At 41.5% G+C, this 20,461-nt stretch overlaps 1 protein-coding gene across 1 annotated transcript in view; it reads right to left on the bottom strand.

The window, feature by feature from the left end:
- rbpjb (recombination signal binding protein for immunoglobulin kappa J region b) overlaps positions 1-19,425 on the bottom strand; it is an 83,363-nt gene extending 63,938 nt beyond the window's left edge. Inside the window, exon 1 of the mRNA XM_024434952.2 lies at positions 19,193-19,425. Within this exon, the coding sequence (XP_024290720.2) occupies positions 19,193-19,212 (20 nt within the window). The 5' untranslated portion in view covers positions 19,213-19,425. The remainder of the gene's footprint in view (positions 1-19,192) is intronic.
- Between the last annotated feature and the right edge of the window lie 1,036 nt (positions 19,426-20,461).

Genomic DNA, 20,461 nt, shown 5'->3' with positions numbered 1-20,461 from the left:
TATTCCATTTGCACAACAGCATGTGAAATTTATTGTCAGTCAGTGTTGCTTCCTAAGTGGACAGTTTGATTTCACAGAAGTGTGATTGACTTGGAGTTACATTGTGTTGTTTCAGTGTTCCCTTTATTTTTTTGAGCACTGTATAATCTTTGAGAATTAACAATCACAAAAACAAAAGCTAGACAATCAGGGACGGGCAATCAACAGTTTCTATATAATTTTGGGGACTTAAAAATTAATGATATGTACCCGTTGATTCTTTAAGAATATAACTTAGAAATGCCTCATGAGCTTAGATCAACTGTTCAAACCCATCAGAAACCAAAATATAACTTTGTTTTACTCCAACACTTGTAAACAAAGAAAATGTAAACAAACACCATATACTATAACATCAAAACATGGTTAAAACTATAATGTTTATATCATGGATGGTCAGTCCTTGCATCCATAGGTCGGTCTATGAATTTGAGAGTGGTTGCATTTCTCCGGCCCATCTCTCAGCCTTTTATCAAACCAGAGATGCTTTGTTATGGTTTCACCTGCTGATTGCGGCTTTAACTTCTTTGTGGTAGGGGGCGGCATTTTCAGAGGAGAAGAGAATGAGAGCTGATTGAGTCATGGGTCTGCCAGAAGGCCATGTCCTCAGTCAGGCGCGCGTCCGTGAGAGTTAGCTCCGTTCCCTTTAATTTCTAAAGACAAAATGAATTCTCCGGTTGAAACATTGAAGATTTATGACAAAAACATCCTAAAGATTGATTATATACATTGTTTGACATGTTTCTATGAACTGCAATATAACTTTGACTGTCTGGACCTAGTGCCTGCGAATTTGGATTACTGTACTAAATGCGCGAACAAAAAGGAGGTATTTGGACATAAATGATGGACTTTATCGAACAAAACTAACATTTATTGTGGAACTGGGATTCCTGGGAGTGCATTCTGATGAAGATCATCAAAGGTAAGTGAATATTTATAATGCTATTTCTGACTATTGTTGACAACATAACATGGAGGGTATCTGTATTCCTTGTTTTGGTCTCTGAATTCTGTACTCAGATTATTCCATGGTGTGCTTTTTCGGTAAAGCTTTTTTGAAATCTGACAAAAGCGGTTGCATTAACCTCTCTCGGGTATGTGGGACACTAGCTGGCCAACATCCAGTGAGATTGCAGAGCGCCAAATTGAAATACAGAAATACTCATTATAAGAAATACTCATTGTAAAAATTCTGAAAACAAAACATAATTTGTATAGGCTTAAAGATGAACTTCTTGTGAATCCAACCACGGTGTCAGATTTTTTAACGCTTTAAGGCGAAAGCATACCTCACGATTATTTGAGAACATAGCCCAGCAGACAAATCATTACAAACAGTAACCAGCCAAGCAGAAGAGTTACAAAACTCAGAAATAGAGGTAAAATTAATCCCTTACCTTTGATGATCTTCATATGGGTGCACTCAGAAGACATTCATTTACTCAATAAATGTTCCTGTTGTTCGATAAAGTCTCTTTATATCCAAAAACCTCAGTTTTGTTGACACGTTTTCTTCAGGAATCCACAGGCTCAAACGCAGTCAAATCAGGCAGACAAAAAATCCTAATTGTATCCGTAAAGTTCATAGAAACATGTCAAACGATGATTATAATCAATCCTCAGGTTGTTTTTAGCCTAAATTATCTATAATATTTAAACCGGACAATAACGTCGTCAATATAAAAGGTAAACAAGAAATGCACTCTCGGGATTGCACATGAAAAAGCTCTGTGACACATCAGGGTCCACTCATTCAGACTGCACTTACTCCCTCATTTATCAGAATACAAGCCTGAAACCATTTCTAAAGACTGTTGACATCTAGTGGAAGGCATAGGAACTGCAAATTGAGTCCTAAGTCAATGGATACTGTAATGGCATTGAATGGATAATTACAAAACAAAAAAACTACTTCCTGAATGGATTTTCCTCAGGTTTTCACCTCTGTTATATTTGCAGACACTATTTTAACAGTTTTGGAAACTTTAGAGTGTTTTCTATCCAAATCTACCAGTTCTATGCATATCATATCTTCTGGGCCCGAGTAGCAGGCCGTTTAATTTGGGCATGCTTTTCATCCAAAATTCCAAATGCTGCCCCCTACCCTAGAGAAGGTAAGGAGAAGTATATCTTTAATTCCATGCATAACCATTGTCTTTTCATCAACATTTATGATGAGTATTTCTGTAAATTGACATAGCGCTCTGCACTTTCACCAGATGTTTTGGAGGCAAAAGATAATCTTTGTTTACATTGGCGTGTTTTTGAACTTTATCGAACAAAACATACATGTATTGTGTAACATGAAGTCCTATGAGTGCCATCTGAAGAAGATCATCAAAAGGTTAGTGATTCATTTTCTCTCTATTTCTGCGACTCCTCTCTTTGGCTGGAAAATGGCTGTTTTTTTGTGACTTTGTACTGACCTAACATAATCGCATGGTGTGCTTTCGTCGTAAAGCTTTTTTGAAATCGGACACTGTGGTGGGATAAACAAGTTTATCTTTAAAATGGTGTATAATACATGTATGTTTGAGGAATTTTAATTATGAGATTTCTGTTTTGAATTTGGCGCCCTGCAATTTCACTGGATGTTGGTCAGGTGGGACGTTAGCGTCCCTAGAGAGGGAGGTTAAAAACTGCTAGACTTTCTTGCAGATTCATGACTACATTTGAGAAATTCTCTCTAAAATTCGCCGCATCTACATCCTGATCTAAGCCCCCCCCGATCTTTACAGATAATTGCATGTGTCGGGCACAGAGATGAGGTAGTCATTCAAAAATCAGGCCACTTTTGTGACATTTTTACTCCTGAACTTATTTAGGCTTGCCATAACAAAAGGGGTCGAATTTCAGCTTTTCATTTTTAATTAAGTCGAAGAAGAAAAAATGAAAAACACAGTTTCACTTTGACATTATGGGGTATTGCGTTTATAAGCCCAATCATTGCGCAACAATTATGAACGCAATCACGTGTTAAAAACATTTGATGGCCACGTTTAAAAAGACCTACTATACAGAACAAAAATATGAATGCAGCAATTTCAACAATTTTACTGATTTACAGTTCATATAGGGAAATCAGTCAATCAAAATAAATAAATGAGGCCCTAATCTATGGACTTCACTTGACTGGGCAGGGGCGCAACCATGGGTGGGCCTGAGAGAGCATATGCCCACCCACTTGGGAGTCAGGTCCACCCACTGGAGAGCCAGGCCCAGCCAATCAGAATGAGTTTTTTCCCCACAGAAGGGCTTTATTACAGACAGAAATACTCTTCAGTTTTATCAGCTGTCCGGATGGCTGTTTTCAGATGATCCCACAACTGAAGAAGCTGGATGTGGAGGTCCTGGGCTGGCGTGGTTACACGTGGTCTGCGGTTGTGAGGCCGGTTAGACGTACTGCCAAACTCTGTAAAATGGTGTTGGGGGCAGCTTATGATAGAGAAATTAACATTACATTGTCTAACAACAGCTCTGGTGGACATTCCTGCAGTCAGCATGCCAATTGCACGCTCCCTCAAAACTTGAGACATCTGTGGCATTGTGTTGTGTGACAAAACTGCACATTTTAGAGTGGTCTTTTATTGTCCCAAGCACAAGGTGCACGTGTGTATGGATCACTCTGTTTATTCCGCTTCTTGCTATGCCACAGCTGTCAGGTGGGTGGATTATTTTAGCAAAAGAGAAAATGTTCACTAACAGGGAAGTAAACAAATGTGTGCAAAAAAAATTGAGATGAATAAGCTTTTTGTATATATGGATAAATTCTGGTATCTTTTATTTCAGCTCATGAAACATGGGACCAACACTTTACATGTTGCGTTTATATTTTAGTTCAGTATATTTTTATTTCTCAACTGGTAATTGAAGCGCGCTTCCCATTCGCCATTCATGTGCCACGGTAACGGTAAGCAGGCTTCAGTGCATCACACATACCATTTTGCAATGTGAGCTGGAGGCAGTATGCACTTTGAAAACATACACTTAATTGTGTGAAACAAACATCCATTTCTATCAACATGGAGGCAAATATTTTATAAAGACTTCCATATGCCATTGACACATGTAGCCCATTTCTTTCATGTTCAAAAAGTTTATTTGAAAACCTGTTGTTGTCCAGTAGTGAAAGGAACAATCCTAATCATATTAGTAACCCATGCATGTTTAAATCTCAGATCTTTCAAAATATCCAATGGATATTTTCATTTCTGTCACATGAAACCACTCCCATGCACTGTGCACTTTTGACAACAGTTTTTCCCCGCTAATTGAATTATGGATGGAACATTTGCGCATAGTATTGCCGTGTGTGCATTTTTGCGCTTATAAATGAAGAAATAATCGTTTTTCAACATTTTAAGCCAAACATTCTTATCTCAATGCTTTTTAAAGGATATTTTGATGTAGCCCTACTGGTTATATGAATTAGAGATCCATCTTCCCACAACTGTCACAGAGTCTGTTCGGAATAGGCTATTTATTTCTCGCACAGAACGACAAGCTAACCAATAGAACCTTTCTACTATGGGGGAAAGTTGACTGACACGGTCGAGTGATTTTGCTGTTTGTTACTCGTCTTGTCAGCTGAGGAAAAGTATATGTAGACGGTTATTTTAACATCTTCAAAGTGCGCATAAGAATTCGGTAAGAAGGACACACGCCACTGCATTGTTCTGTTAACATGAATTACCATAATCTAAAATGTGATTTCTGTCATTCTGAGCACCCTGGGTGGAAGCCCTAATCAGGTTACGCACCCAATGCACATGGGTCCGGAAATTTGTTATTAAAACGCTGCCGTCCGACGCCACATTTTCTTAACGGAAACCCTGTTGTGTACATGTCTGAATCTCTGCATGTGTGTTTCTCTGGAAGTGGAGACACTCTCAGTCACGCTTGAGCTGCAAGCACAGCCTCACCACGCTGCGATGCTCCCTACTCTACTGGGGTCCCATCTCTGAATCACATCGCTTTGATTCTCCCCTTTTTATATTCTTTATTTTTATAAAATGCATCATCCTTGCAGACAACCTCCCAGACAGAGTGGGCTGGAGACTGATGTCTGAGAGTATAAAGTAGGAAAGTTTAGACAATCTATTCAGAGTGAAGTGGCAAGGTCTCTGAGGAGGATTCACTGATAATATTTTATCCTGCACTGCAGTTTTTTCTGCCGCCAAGTCAGTGTCCATGGGTGGACTATGGGGACTCTTGGTTAGGAAAATGGAGAGAGGATTTTTCCCATATGTTTTCTGTCCCATATGTCGGCCACTGGTCTGAATCAGTGCTGCGGCCTGTGCATTTGTGTTAAGGCCATGTGTGACTCATCCTCATGAGTGGACTCCTCACAGGGTTTATATTCTACCACTTCAACTAGCTCTAGTAGCTGTGCACTACCCTAAACAATAATAGGTCCAACTAGCTAGTATGATGAGAACCACAGAATACTAGGGCCTACCAGCTAGTATGATAAGAACCACAGAATACTAGGGCCTACCAGCTAGTATGATAAGAACCACAGAATACTAGGGCCTACCAGCTAGTAGGATGAGAACCACAGAATACTTGGAAGTTGTCCTTGTGAAATGTATACAAATGTAGGTTACAGGGCTACAATAAACAGAGTACGCATGTCATTTCTCAAAGAGAGACTATTTCTCTCTCTCGCCATCTCACTCACTCATCATTGTCTACCATCATTGTCCACCGCCTTCACTTGAGTCACTTCCCTTTCTGGGACGTACGTGCAATGACAAACTCAACCCGCGCACACACATACACACAACTAAAATGGGCCTCTTTAACAGTTTGGGTTGTGTGACAGAAGTGCTCTGCTCAGTGGTAGCTGTCAGGAAGAGAGAAAGAGAGCGTGGGGCCATCCATAGAACAAATAGTTGATGTTCTGCTTTTCCCTGCAATCTCAATGACCTTCTCTCTTTCTATCGCCATTCCCCTCTCTTTTGCTCTCCATCTCTCCCCTTCTCTGATGACTCAATGACAAAAGGAGAGAAAAGGGGGGATAAAAGGGAAACAGGGGTCAGAGTGTATAGAACAACACTCCAATCCCAACCAACCCCTTTAGGACCCTGGCTGTGACTGTTTTAGATTGTGGGACTGATGTGAATCATCATAATTAAATCAGTTATGTTCCTATGTAAAAGATAGTCAAGTATTCAGTGAACCAATTGAAAGCTATGGTCTGAACCAGACCAGCAAAGAGCAACCCTCTGGTCATTAATAACCTCAACTAACCACTGCTGATCGTGGACTTCAGGAGACAGCAGAGGGAGCACGCCCCAATCCACATCGGCGTACACATCACTGCCAATCTGAAATAGTCCACCCACTCAGACATTGTGGTGAAGAATGCGCAACAGCGTCTCTTCAACCTCAGGAGACCCTCACAAATTTGTACAGATGCACCATTGAACTTAGTCACTAGCAGGCTACCATCCGGTTACACAACCCTGCACCTTAGAGGCTGCTGCCCTATGTACATAGACATGGAATCACAAGTCACTTTAATAATGGAACACTGGTCACTTTAATAATGTTTACAGTGGGCGGCAGGTGCCTAGTGGTTAGAGCGTTGGGCAGTAACCGGAAGGTTACCGGGCGCCAAAGACGTGGATGTTGATTAAGGCAGCCCCCAAGCACCTCTCTGATTCAGAGGGGTTGGGTTAAATGCGGAAGACACATTTCAGTTGAAAACATTTAGTTTTCCATACGGTTTTACTCATTTCATATGTATATACTGTATTCTAGTCAATACCACTCTGACATTGCTCATCCTAATGTTTATATTTTTCTTAATTCCATTATTTTACTTTGAGAGGTATGTGTCTTGTTAAATATTACTGCACTGTTGGAGAAGGAACACAAACATTTCGCTACACCTGCAATAACATCTGTGAAATATGTGTACAGTACAAGTCAAAGGTTTGGACACACCTACTCATTCAAAGGTCTTTATTCTTACTATTTTCTACATTGTAAACTATGAAATAACACATATGGAGTCATGTAGTAACCAAAGAAAATGTTAAACAAGTCAAAATAGATTGTAGATTCCTCAAAGTAGCCACCCTTTGCCTTGATTGACAGCTTTGCACACTCTTGGCATTCTCTCAACCAGCGTCACCTGGAATGCTTTTCCAACAGTCTTAGAGTTCCCATTCTAAATAAATCCCAGACCGTGTCACCAGCAAAACAACCCCACACCATCACACCTCCTCCTCCATACTTCACGGTGGGAACCACATATGCGGTGATCATCTGTTCACCTACTCAGCGACTCACAAAGACACGCCGGATGGAACAAGACATCTCAAGTTTTGACTCATCAGACCAGAGTTCAACCGGTCTAATGCCGATTGCTCGTGTTTCTTGGCCCAAGCAAGTCGCTTCTTATTATTGTTGTCCTTTGGTAGTGGTTTCTTTGCAGCAATTTGACCATGAAGGCCTGATTTACGCAGTCTCCTCTGAACAGTTGATGTTGAGATGTGTCTGTCACTTGAACTCTGTGAAGCCTTTATTTGGGCTGCAATTTCTGAGGATGGTAACTCATATATATATATAAATCAAAATAGATTTATTTTTTTACCCCTTTTTCTCCCCAATTTCATGCTATCCAATTGGTAGTTACAGTCTTGCCCCGTCACTGCAACTCCCGTAAGGACTCGGGAGAGGAGAAGGTCGAGAGCCGTGTGTCCCCACGAAACAGCCATGCCACACTGCCCGCTTAACCCAGAAGCCAAAGTCTCTTTGCTTATTTGAGCTGTTCTTGCCATAATATGGACTTGGTATTCTACCAAATAGGGCCATCTTCTGTGTAGCACCACTACCTTGTCACAACACAACTGATTGGCTAAAACACAATAAGAAGGAAAGAAATTCCAAATGAACTTTTAAAAAGACACACCTGTTAATTTAAATGAATTCCAGGGCACTACCTCATTTAGCTGGTTGAGAGAATGCCAAGAGTGTACAAAGCTATCATCAAAACCCCTAGAATGAGTACGACCAGAAGTCCCCACAAGAATATTAAACAAACATTTTACCAACTGGGGACATTTTATTAGTCCCCACGAGGTCAAATGCTATTTCTAGGGGGTTTAGGGTTAAGGTTAGAATTACATTAAGAGGTAGGGTTAGGTTCTTGGGTTAAGGTTAGGGTTAAAGTACAGGTTAGGGGATAGGAAAAATAGGATTTTGAATGGCACTGAATTCTGTTCCCCCACGAGGTTAGCTGTACAAGTCTGTGTGTGTGTCTGTGTGACAGAAACAGAAGTACAAGAGAGAGAAGTCAGAAATTATGAGAAACCTTAGCAACCTTTAGCCCACATGTGTGTTTATCTGCAGGCTGCTGTGTGTATGTTAGCGATGCGGCGCTTGGCACTGAGTTTGTCACCTCCGGCCCACTGTCTGGTTTCATTGTTGTTATTGTCATGGTAGGAGGAAAAATAATAAGGTTTCGTTCTTGCTACCCAGTTCCCCTTTATCAAGTCTCTGTCTTTCCTCTTTAGTCTGGACTGATGTGGTGTTGTTAACTGGAAAATAAGGTGAGGGACCCTGCTTTCTAAAGATCAACTCTGTATGTTGCTGGTGCCATCTCTGACTCCAAGGGGCTTCAACTAATCCACCCCTCTCTCACACCCTCTCTCTCTCACACCCTCTCTCTCACACCCTCTCTCTCTCACACCCTCTCTCTCTCACACCCTCTCTCACACCCTCTCTCTCTCACACCCTCTCTCTCTCGCTCTCCCCCTCTCCCCCTCTCTCCACCTCCCCTCTCACCCGCTCTCCCCTCTCTCTCTCACCCGCTCTCCACCTCTCTCTCTCACCCGCTCTCCACCTCTCTCTCTCTCACCCGCTCTCCACCCTCTCTCTCTCACCCGCTCTCCACCTCTCTCTCTCACCCGCTCTCCACCTCTCTCTCTCACCCGCTCTCCACCTCTCTCTCACACACTCTCTCTCTCTCACACACACACACACGAGCCCTTGGGGTAACACAATGTGTGTGTGAGTCTGTCTGTGCGTGCGTCTGGCCCTTGCCACTCGCCATGATGCCACAGTCTAATATTAGCTTCTCAGACAGAAAAGGATGACAGAGGGAGCAGTGAATGTGAAAAGCAGGACTAGTGAAAGAGAATCGTTAACTAGATGGCTGTAGTAGCAGGTTCTCAATCTCCTCCTAGCCACGGTTGTGTTGCAGACATCAAAATTGTCTTGCTAATTTTGTGGCAGTACTAGCATCATATCATGGTTTGTATAATGATGTCATGGTGTAGCCTATACCAATGTGTCTCTGATATGGTTCATCTGTCACTAGGAGGTGGTTTCTTGCCAATTGCCACTCCTTGTTCTTCAGATGGGCGAGCATGGCAGTTGGGGATGATGACGGTGATGGGGCTTTCCCCCTTTTTAGTGACCACAGAGTCAGGAAACCCGTTTAACTTCCCATCCGAAAGACGTCACCCTACACAGGGAAATTGTCCCATTCACTGCCCTGGGGCATTCAAAATAAATTATAATTAGACCAGAGGAAAGAGTGCCTCCTACTGGCGCTCCAAAACCAATTCTAGCAGCATCTGGTCTCCCATCGAGGGACCGACCATGACCAACCCTGCTTAGCTTCAGACGCAAGCCAGCAGTGGGATGCAGGCTGGTATGCTGCTGGCATACAACACTCCTATCCCAACCAACCCTAATGTGAACTCTAACACCTAGGAAAGGAAACCAACTCCCAAAGGATAAAAGATGCCTTCTCTTCAGATTCAAAAACACCAGTCCGAGAAGACGCAGACTTTTGACAAACTGGTGGTTAGTAAACTATCAATCACAATCTAAAATCCATTGAGGTCCAAAAAGAACACATACAAACAAAAACAAGAAGCCTTTTATCTGGGGCCAAAAGCATCAGAGAACGAAGCATTTCTTTCTAAACAGACACTCTCCTGCTAGGGTCTCTTGGTAGCTTCAAGCAATTATCAATGTCTCATAAACCAGCACATGGCAGAACTATTTTCCCCCTATTAAAATAATATTTGTCCAAAAAACAAATCCACTTTTCTCATCCTGGGGATTCCTGCCCCCACTCTTTTCACAAGAAACACACTGGAGCAAAGATTTTTTTTTAAACTTAAAAAACAGTCAATATCATTCACGTTGAATTCAACCTGGTTTTTCTCTCGGTATGTGCTGTAAAAGATTGCAAAACATGGCATGATTCTGGGATGGTTGGAGAAGAGGTTAAATTAAACCAAGCATGCAGACAGACAGGGGATCACTACGTGTTTTCTGAATGAAACATCCTGAAACGTGACGGTGGGTCGGAAAACGCTGACGCCGGTAGAAACACGTCTGGTTCCCTTGGCAATGCTGTAATTGCTACCAACAGCAACAGGACCAGGAGGGGAGGGTGGAGGAAACTCACTAGGCTAAGAGGAGAGAGAGAGGGCACTGCAAAACAGTACTTTCTGTGCTCTCCCTTTCCCTCGCTCTTGGAGAGTAGATTATCAATGCAAGGGATTTGTCTGCCATTGAACTCCTTGGTAGGCCATTTTTGGGGTTGTAAAAATGCGTTCAGTGTAAACTTAAAAACGACTAAAACCAGACAAAAAAAGTATGAAGAAAAGAATTGACCTACAGTTGAAGTCAGAAGTTTACATACACCTTAGCCAAGTACATTTAAACTCTGTTTTTCACAATTCCGGACATTTAATCCTAGTAAAAATTCCCTGTCTTAGGTCAGTTAGGATCACCACTATTTTAAGAATGTGAAATGTCAGAATAATAGTAGAGACTGATTTCTTTCATCACAATCCCAGTGGCAGAAGTTTACATACACTCAATTAGTATTTAGTAGCATTGCCTTTAAATTGATTAACTTGGGTCAAACGTTTCAGGTAGCCTTCCACAAGATTCCCACAATAAGTTAGGAATTTGCCAAAATTCCCCTCTTGACAGAGCTGGTGTAACTGAGTCAGGTTTGTAGGCCTCCTTGCTCACACACGCTTTTTCAGTTCTGCCCACACATTTCCTATAGGATTGAGGTCAGGGCTTTGTGATGGCCACTCCAATACCTTGACTTTGTTGTCCTCAAGCCATTTTGCCACAACTTTGGAAGCATGCTTGGGGTCATTGTCCATTTGGAAGACCCATTCGCAACCAAGCTTTAACTTCCTGACTGATGTCTTGAGATGTTGCTTCAATATATCCACATAAATTTCCCTCCTCATACGTTTGTACCTGTTTCCTCCAGCATCTTCACAAGGTCCTTTGCTGTTATTCTGGGATTGTTTTGCACTTTTTGCACCAAAGTACGTTCATCTCTAGAAGACAAAAAACATCTCCTTCCTGAGCGGTATGACGGCTGCGTGGTCTCATGGTGTTTATACTTGCGTACAGATGAACGTGGTACCTTCAGGCATTTGGAAATTGCTCCCAAGGATGAACCAGACTTGTGGAGGTCTATAATTTTTTTTCTGAGGTCTTGGCTGATTTCTTTTGATTTTCCCATGATGTCAAGCAAAGAGGTACTGAGTTTGAAGGTAGGCCTTGAAATACATCCACAGGTACACCTTTAATTGACTCAAATGATGTCAATTAGCCTATCAGAAGCTTCTAAAGCCATGACATACTTTTCTGCAATTTTACAAGCTGTTTAAAGCAAGTCAACTTAATGTATGTAAACTTTTGACCTACTGGAATTGTGATACAGTGAATAATAAGATAAATAATCTGTCTGTAAACAATTGTTGGAAAATGACTTGTGTCATGCACAAAGTATATGTAGTAATCGACTTGCAAAAATTATAGTTTGTTAACAAGAAATTTGTGGAGTGGTTGAAAAACGAGTTTAATGACTCCAACCTAAGTGTATGTAAACTTCCGACTTCAACTGTACCTATCTTTTTATAATATCATCTTTGAGAACTAACATATCACCAAAATAAAAGCTAGACAGTTGGTCCATACTTGCAAACATAAGCAACCATTTAAATTTAAAAACAGGTTCTCCTACACAAAATGCATATCAGCCAATTACATGTATTTCACTGACTGGTCAAATTGCGCTCTGTGCAAATGCCTTGTGCACATAATTGTCGCAGATTGTGGCAAGGGTTCGAATCTCAAGAGTCCCCCCTTTGAAAAGTGAAATTACATGTATTGTGTTAGTGTGTTGAAAAGGGACGCCTTCAGCCGACATCTTGAAAAGGAAGATTATGAATTAAATGAATAAGGAGTTACCACTTTCTTCAGCCTTGCAAACAAAACTCACTGCTATTGCCTATTGATCATATTGCATAGGCTATATTACATAGACGTGTACACATAAACATAGGCCTACAGAGTTAAGATTTTTTTTATAACCATCTGCTTAGTCATGCGTGTTATTTCCACTGTTCACCGATGACTTGGATGCCGATTAAGGCAGCCCCCACACCTCTCTGATTCAGAGGGATTGGGTTAAATGCGGAAGACACATTTCAGTTGAAGGCATTCAGTTGTACAACTGACAAGGTATCCCCTTTTCCCTTTATTTTACTTGAGGAGGACGAGCATTAAAGTGTAGAGTAGGATTATAGTTTGCACTCTCGTTATCACCCTACAGATGACAGTATTGCAGTTATTTTAAAGAAGTTTAATTGCAAGTATGGAGGACTGGAATTGACAGTCGTATTGTAGGAAGACACTTGGCTGTCACAGAGCTCCACGGTGGGTGTCATAATACCCATAAAACCTAGTGGTCAAACAGGGAAATGGTTCCAATCGTTTTTCCACCATTAATTTCTCCCATAGGGGATTTTAAGATAAGGGCTGTGTTTCGTTTAGGCTTACCCTGGAATGAGGTTTGGATTAACCATTAAAAATTAATTTCCCTTTTTGACCGCTAGGTTTTACGGATATGAATGACTCATACTGTGGTACTCTATTAGTATGTTCTTATGTAGGCCTACACTTACATGCAGGCTTACAACGTTTAATAGGCTATGCATTATTATAATCATCCACTTCGTGACATGCGTTTTGAATCAAGTATCAAGGACAGGCAATGAACTGTTTTTTTCTCAACAAAAAAGCTTGATGCGGAGGGGGGCTCGAACCCACGGTTAAAGTGCACCATCAATTTCGAGTCAACCGCTTCAGCAGTGTGTGCCACCTTGAAGCAATGATAGCCTACCTGACTGCTGTTTGACAAATCCATTTATTTTATTTTTTTATGACGTACAATAAACTAGAAGTTCTTATTTTTTTTCTATAAAAGCATATGGATGTGTGTAAAACAGATCAACAAAAAAATAGATTGCATATATGACAAAAACATGAAAATGTTATCTAACATTAGAAATGCCAATTGTTGGTGGATATATAGTCTAAGATATTTGATAGGCTGTGGAAGAATGTGCCAGAATATAATCAGTGCCACCTGTTGAGGTTAGCATGGGGCTAACGTATGCCATGTTATCTGATGGGACAAACTACAATTTAGAGTTCTGGCATGTGGAAGTTGGCTGACATGCATTTTGTGCCGGAGAACCTGTTTAAATATAAATGGTTGCTTATGTTCGCAAGATGGACCCAATGAATTTAGCAGTATTGACTTTGTTATTATGTTTGAGCAAAAGAGCACAGCATTAGCGATGTCAAAAAAAAAAAAGCATAGAATTGCAGGAAATGTACTTTAAAACGGCAAAATGTTCTCTCAACTCCATGGCAGAATATGTAGTATCGCAGGAAATGTCAAAATGTGTAGAATTGCAGGAATTTTTATTTAAAACTTTGCTTAAATATATTTTTTAATGTCTCTACACCACCCAGATGGGGGCCTCTTAAAATGTCTCTAAAAATTCAGCCGTGGTGACGGGCCGACCGTGCCAATTACCACGTCCCTTGCCACGCTCACCACCTAAGCCCTTTTTCTGATCCAGAAGAAAAGTTGAATGCCAAGGCCAACGACAACACAGGGAACTTGGGCTTCGATGTGATGGTGTTTTCAAAACCACACTGGCATCGAGAATTCTTCTGTCTCATCCTTCTTGAAACAATAATAACACGTTTTAGCCCTAGAGATAAAGTGAAAGGTTATTTGGAATACATTCCAAGCTCATGAAGCAAATAATGCGTTCTCACTTGGGTTTAGAGACGGGGCTCTTTCGTATAAAGAATCCAATCATTGCCTGGTGACGGTGAGGGAATAACATTGTAACTCTGGCCCCCTCAGGCATTTGGGAATTAGGAAATGCACCGCCAACTAGAAAAGTTTATTAAAATACATGACCAATAAAGAAAACCCCTTATGTAAAATTGTGATATTCCGTGGCTTTCCTCTTCCACTAGCATGTGGCGGAGGACCAAGTCTGGGGAGTGCCAAGCCAAATTACAAAAAAAAAAAGCCTTTTCATCCACTGTAGTTCAGAGAGCGAGGTTGAGAGCGGGAGAGCGGTTGAGACAGTCAGATAAAGAATTTTTTTAAATAGGTAGCGTAGTAGGGAAGCATGTCACAACGCCATCCAACAAGTTGAGTACAACCTGACTGGTCCATGGTGGCAAATGGAATGGTGGCTTCAGGGAACATCGCACTGAAATTAAGTCACAGCCCCTTTTCAAATCAACCTATCAACTTTGACGGTGTGAACCCTACAAGTGAAGCTAACTGCACGTTCTACATTGGCTTCCATATTCAATAATCTTACCCCGACTTTGAAGATGTTTTACTGTGTCTGAATGTGGGGCACGTCTCTTCAGTAACACAATAGCTCTCAGGTCCTGAGGTGACACACAGATCTGGGTTTTACGAGCTTGTATCTCCTCCCTCATTAACCTATTTGTCAATGCCCCGGCTCAGGTACAAGGAGGAGGTGAGGCGGGGAGTGTGTGTGTGTGTGTGTGTCGGGGGGAATGAAATCGGCAGACCCTTTTAACTTTACCCCAGCCCTCTGCCACCAAAAAGGTCACTGCTTCCACATCTGCTCCTCTCGCTCTCATAATGGGGGAAGGGAGAAGAGGACCCTGGGGACCGCTTCCCCTCTACACACAGAAAACACACAAACTCTAGGGCTGTGATGGAAAAAAATATTGTGGTATCGGTATCATGGCAAAAATGAAAATTCAAAGCAGACCAAACTATTTGGTCCTTTAAAAACCTGCTGTATGTAAAATATTGTGTGCTATAGCTTGGAAAATAAATGCATGTGACTCTGGGTTGAATGATAACATAATAGTGCTGAGCAAAACTGCACTGTCAGTTAGGGGCTTGTAAAAAAGCATTTCACTGTAAGGTCTACTACACCTGTTGTATTCAGCGCATGTGACTAATACAAATTTGAGGTCGGTTTGGTTTCAGTTAGATAAAAAAATGTTTTTTTTTCTTAGATACGTTTTTTATACATTAAATGCACTACGCGGGGTTGAACTCTGTAACACAGAATAAAATCAAGTCTAATGATGGTAGTGTGTGCCCATTACAGCTTATCATTTATTCACATTACTTTAAAAAATATGTTTTATTTGATGACTATTATTTCATTCCAAGCCATCAGCTCATCTCTATAGAGCTGCTGCCTATGTTGTCTGACAAAATCACAATTTTAGTAGTTCTTCAAAAGTAAAAAAAAAAAAAAAAAAAAAAAAAAAAGGCATACTTTTACAACTGCTGAATATCAACCATCAAATCACTTAGCTCATGTATTTTCAGGCTCGCGAAGCAACTGCTTTCTATCCCTCTCGATCATGCATTCTCTCATCTCTCAGTCTCCGTGTTTGCTCCACACAAGTTTAAACAGGTGCAAAATGGATTATGGTCATTGTAGTTAATTAACACATTTTCTGCACCTGTTGGAAACTACAACTCCCTACGACATCACACAGTTCAGGCTTGATCTGATTTATCTCTACCGAAACTGCATTCACAGAAGAAGAAAAACAAACAAAATGCACTTCAAATAATTGAACCGATGTCGGTTAAAAAATAACCAACATTTCGGTTAATCATGCAGCACTAAAAACATGTTTGTTTCCAACATTAAGGCTATTGTCCTAAAGAAGTTAAATCCGCTTCATGTTTTGTTTCCTTGCCACGATACTAATGAGTATCGCCAAACTGGTATCGTCCTGGCCCTGACACACTCCTGTTTCCAGGGAACTCACACACACCAAATGACTCAAATGTAAATGTACGTGCATTTGGAAGACACTCTTATCCAGAGCAACTTACAGGCGCAATTATGGTTAAGTGCTCAAGGGTACACACACACACAGTGGCTCACACGCCTCTGTCCCTCACAAGCAGGCTTAATGGTGTAATTACACGGACGAAAAGAGGCCCGGCTCTGTCTCGACTGAGTCGTCCCGCTGTACACCTTTGGGTAAAAGTGGGAGGGCATAACATCTTTTTCTTTTTTTTGTTATATCCAATAGCTTTACCCAGGGGCCATGTAGAGGCAGCATTGTGTTGAAATAAGTGATTCATGCTTTTATCATCCCAGGTGATGCCCAGATTGTCTACCCGTGAACAGTAGTTTTCTTTCAGCTAGGGCTGCTAGGCTCACTGGTATCAGGCACACTTTCTGAGGGGGAAAGAAAGATTATACAGCAACACTATCTCATTCCTGTTTTTCTAACATTCAGAGAGCTGTGTTGAGGAGATATGGTAGGCTGCAGGTTGTCTAGTCTTATCACTGCTCTGTGACACAGCTCAAATATGTATTCCTGTTGTTTTTTATATTTATTATGTTAGACAAAACTATGGTCCTTTTCCTTGGGATTTTTTTTTTGCACTGAAGAGACACCCATTGACTAAATGCTCCACTATTTCTCTTACAAAAACAAGAGATCGCGTAAAATGCCACATGACACTATTTAGGCTAAACTAAGCTGAAAGGGCAAGAAAGAGCTCAGACATACAAACCATCTTAACATACTTAAGCCAGAGACAGACGGTCAATCTTATCAAGCATTTTCAGCAAACCTCTAGAATGTGCTCATGTTTTACACATTTATAATTGCTCACCAACTCAAACAGATATTGCTTGAATTTCTCCTATAGGAACACAGATTTTTCTTTCCCATTGCAAAACGTTATGCTACGGTGTGCCCTACTACCGAGTTCAGAGTACTGCCCTCTCAGCTCTGCACCAGTGCGCCCTGCCTCAACCACAACTCCCAGCCAACTCTCAGAGGGGGCCATGGCTGTCAGACCTGACCCTGAGTGGGGTTGTGGGGGCACTGGGCTGTGGACAGGCCGGCTGGGATGTGGGCTCCCTCTCTCCCTCTCTTTATCTTTCTCCCTCCCTAGCCTCCAGCCATTGACTCGGTCGTGCCCGGCCACATGCTAATAAAGATCCCTTATGGCACTCTAATTCTGTTTAAACCGCTAGTCTCACTCCCCCTCCTCCCTCTATCCTGGCAGAAGAAAAAGCACACAGCTCGGGTAGATATCATCTGGACAGGTGGCCAGCCACCCAGACCCGACCCACCTGCCCTCTCTCTCTCTCCAAACAGAAATCAGCTCAGGTCTGCTGGAAAGCCCCAAATGAGCACACACATTACCTACCCTCGACACCCACCCTCCCTCCCTCCACACGCACTTCTCCTCCAAAAAGCCCAGCTAATGTCTGTCCCCCACTGAGCTATCTGTGGGGACTACTGACTCCAGATTACCCCCCAAAAAACGTGTGTTTGGCTAATGTGCACGCACACCATCGAAATTATAGGACTGTTTTGGGAATTGGAGAAATATCCATAGACAGGATAGATAATGCAAATGCTATGCTGCTACTAGTTTACAATACATACAAGTAACAATACTACTTACTGCATCATAAGAGCATTGAAAACTTGGAAAATGTGGCTATAGAATAGTAGACATTAGGCAAGCTTTGATGACGTTACTACTTCCCAGGCAATTCTAAAGTCTAGTGACAGATAAATGAAATGGGCTTCATTTAGCCTATATTTCTCTTCTTCAAATAATTACCACAAGTCTCTTATCTCCCAATTGCACAATTAGCTACAATCAAAGAAATTGGGCTAAGCCCATGGAACTGACGAATATTTAGGAAGATAGAAAGTCTGAGGGATAATTTAGCTCGTTGCCTCCAGCAGCAAAATAAAGGGTATTTAAACAGATTAGTTGGCTGCCTTTTTTAGGATTACCTTTCATTAATGTGAGTAGCTTCAACCTAGTGAATTATCAATAGTAACTTGCTAAACATCTCTATTTAATCAAGTAGCTTATCAACCATGGACAGAGGCATATCATTTCACGTATATTTTTGTAGCGTTTTGGATTTCAGTGGCTCGCGCTGGCTATCTGACGTTTATCTGACGCTTAGACATAAAAGAGAGCAAAAATGACATGTATACAAATCATCACAACGTCATGCTTTTTTTTACAACTTTGAGTTCGTTTTTAGAGGGTTATAGCAGGTAGAATTAGATAAATTACATGTCCTTAGTATAATGTGTCTGCAACACGGACGGAGAAGCTCGGGGCTGTTTCGTCAACACCACTTTATATGAGTACATTTACGCATGGCAAAACATATGCTTACAGTTCTCAGACGTCTGCAAGTGTATTAACCAACAATCGATCGAGAAATATCCAGTCAGTTAACGTTAGCCAGCTAACACCACAGAGACGAGTCGAACGTAATCGAACGATGCCTTGCTTGACAAAGGCGAAGCCACAACGTGTTTCAGACTGTGGAACTGTAGATTACATTGCAACATGGTTATAAGGCGAACACATACATATCGTGGGATATATAGTTGCATAATATGACCTAAACATAGACAACAACAAAAAACGACAGTTTAATTTTTTCCCAGCCCATACTGATTGTACTCGTATCGTTGTCTGGTGTTGAAAAAGGACCTCTGAAAGCTAGCAGTAGCGAGCTAGCTCGACCCCCAGAACACTGCACGGCAGTGCAGCAACAGTCAGTACAGTGAAGTAGTCAAAGGAAAACACACAATACATTCAGACAAAGAAAATGCTATCCCAGACTGAAAACAAATGGCCACAAACATCCACATTTGCTCGGCTATATATGCTCGAACAGAAGCGACCAATTATCTTTCAAAAAAACTTAAATTCACTTTAACTCCAATAGCTACAACCACCAGCCCTGAATCTCAGACTTACCCTGTCACAACAGGCGCCATCTTCCACAAACTCTCACCAAAACTCCAACACTCGCGATATCCTTTCTCCCCAGACCAACAATCCGCCGAGACAACAGAAGCAGACTGGCGATGTAGGGACCAGGGAGACGGAGAGAAACGGGGCGGGAGAGGAGTACAGAAAAGAGGGGGAGGCGGCAGGTTGCTAGAGAGAGTGAGAGAAAAGGGCAGACGCCACAACAACAGGCGTGGGAAACTTTAGACATCACGCGATACCTGGAAAACTCTCACCATAGACAAGCATGGAGGGAGCATCGTCCTATCGCGAGATGTGCGCGGAGTAGAGTTGCTTATTTTATGGGCTGAAATAGTATTCCCACGTGTTTACCGGGTGATAAATTACAGCACTGATCTGAACATAGTTTGGCACGGAATTCTGCACAATGTTGTGAGGAAGCCTGCATTTTCCCAGGCCCACACAAGATTATTTCGAATGTATTGAGTCTCTGTGTCTCTTGGATGTCTGAAACATTCATTTCAACCAGCTGAAAGATTTCAGACAAAACTGGCTGTGCATAGTCTGGCTGTGCAGAGATTCCTTTCTCTTAAAGCAAGGTTAGGTAAGGTACTATATGCCACTAAAATAGGTCCTAAAGATCAGATGTCATGGTCAAATGACAGTGTAATCAGTGGCGATTTTAGCATGTAAATCTTGGTGGGGCAACAACAAAAATATGGGATACATGCCAGCAAAGCCACTACACAACACTAAACAATACTATAACGGTGACAAACGGTGCCCACAAACTGTTAGGACCTACATAAAGCTGTTCCAACAGTCATCCCAACACCCAACCACTGCTACACCTGGCTTTCAGCAGAGCCTTGTCTGGCATTGAAACAGTACATTCAGCCTCATTTACCTTTTTTTTTAAAACACAGCTGATATTGCTGACTTGCTTAAACAAATGTGGTTTCTACTGATAATTGAGATGTACAAAACTATGGCATAAGGGGACAACAAGCAGGTAAGAGGCAATCCATAATTTTGATTAAGACATTAGTGAGAGAGCAACGTTACAGTTGAAGTCGGAAGTTTACATACACCGTAGCCAAATACATTTCAACTCAGTTTCACAATTACTGATATTTAATCCTTGTAAAAAAATGCCCTGTCTTAGGTCAGTTAGGTTCACCACTTTATTTTAAGAATGTGAAATGTCAGAATATTAGAGATAATTATTTAGTTCAGCTTTTATTTCTTTTATCACATTCCCAGTGGGTCAGAAGT

This window comes from Oncorhynchus tshawytscha, linkage group LG10 (assembly GCF_018296145.1).
Source record: "Oncorhynchus tshawytscha isolate Ot180627B linkage group LG10, Otsh_v2.0, whole genome shotgun sequence".
NCBI lineage: Eukaryota > Metazoa > Chordata > Actinopteri > Salmoniformes > Salmonidae > Oncorhynchus > Oncorhynchus tshawytscha.
Note: the sequence above shows the minus strand (reverse complement) of the source record. Positions and strands in the feature narration are given on the sequence as shown.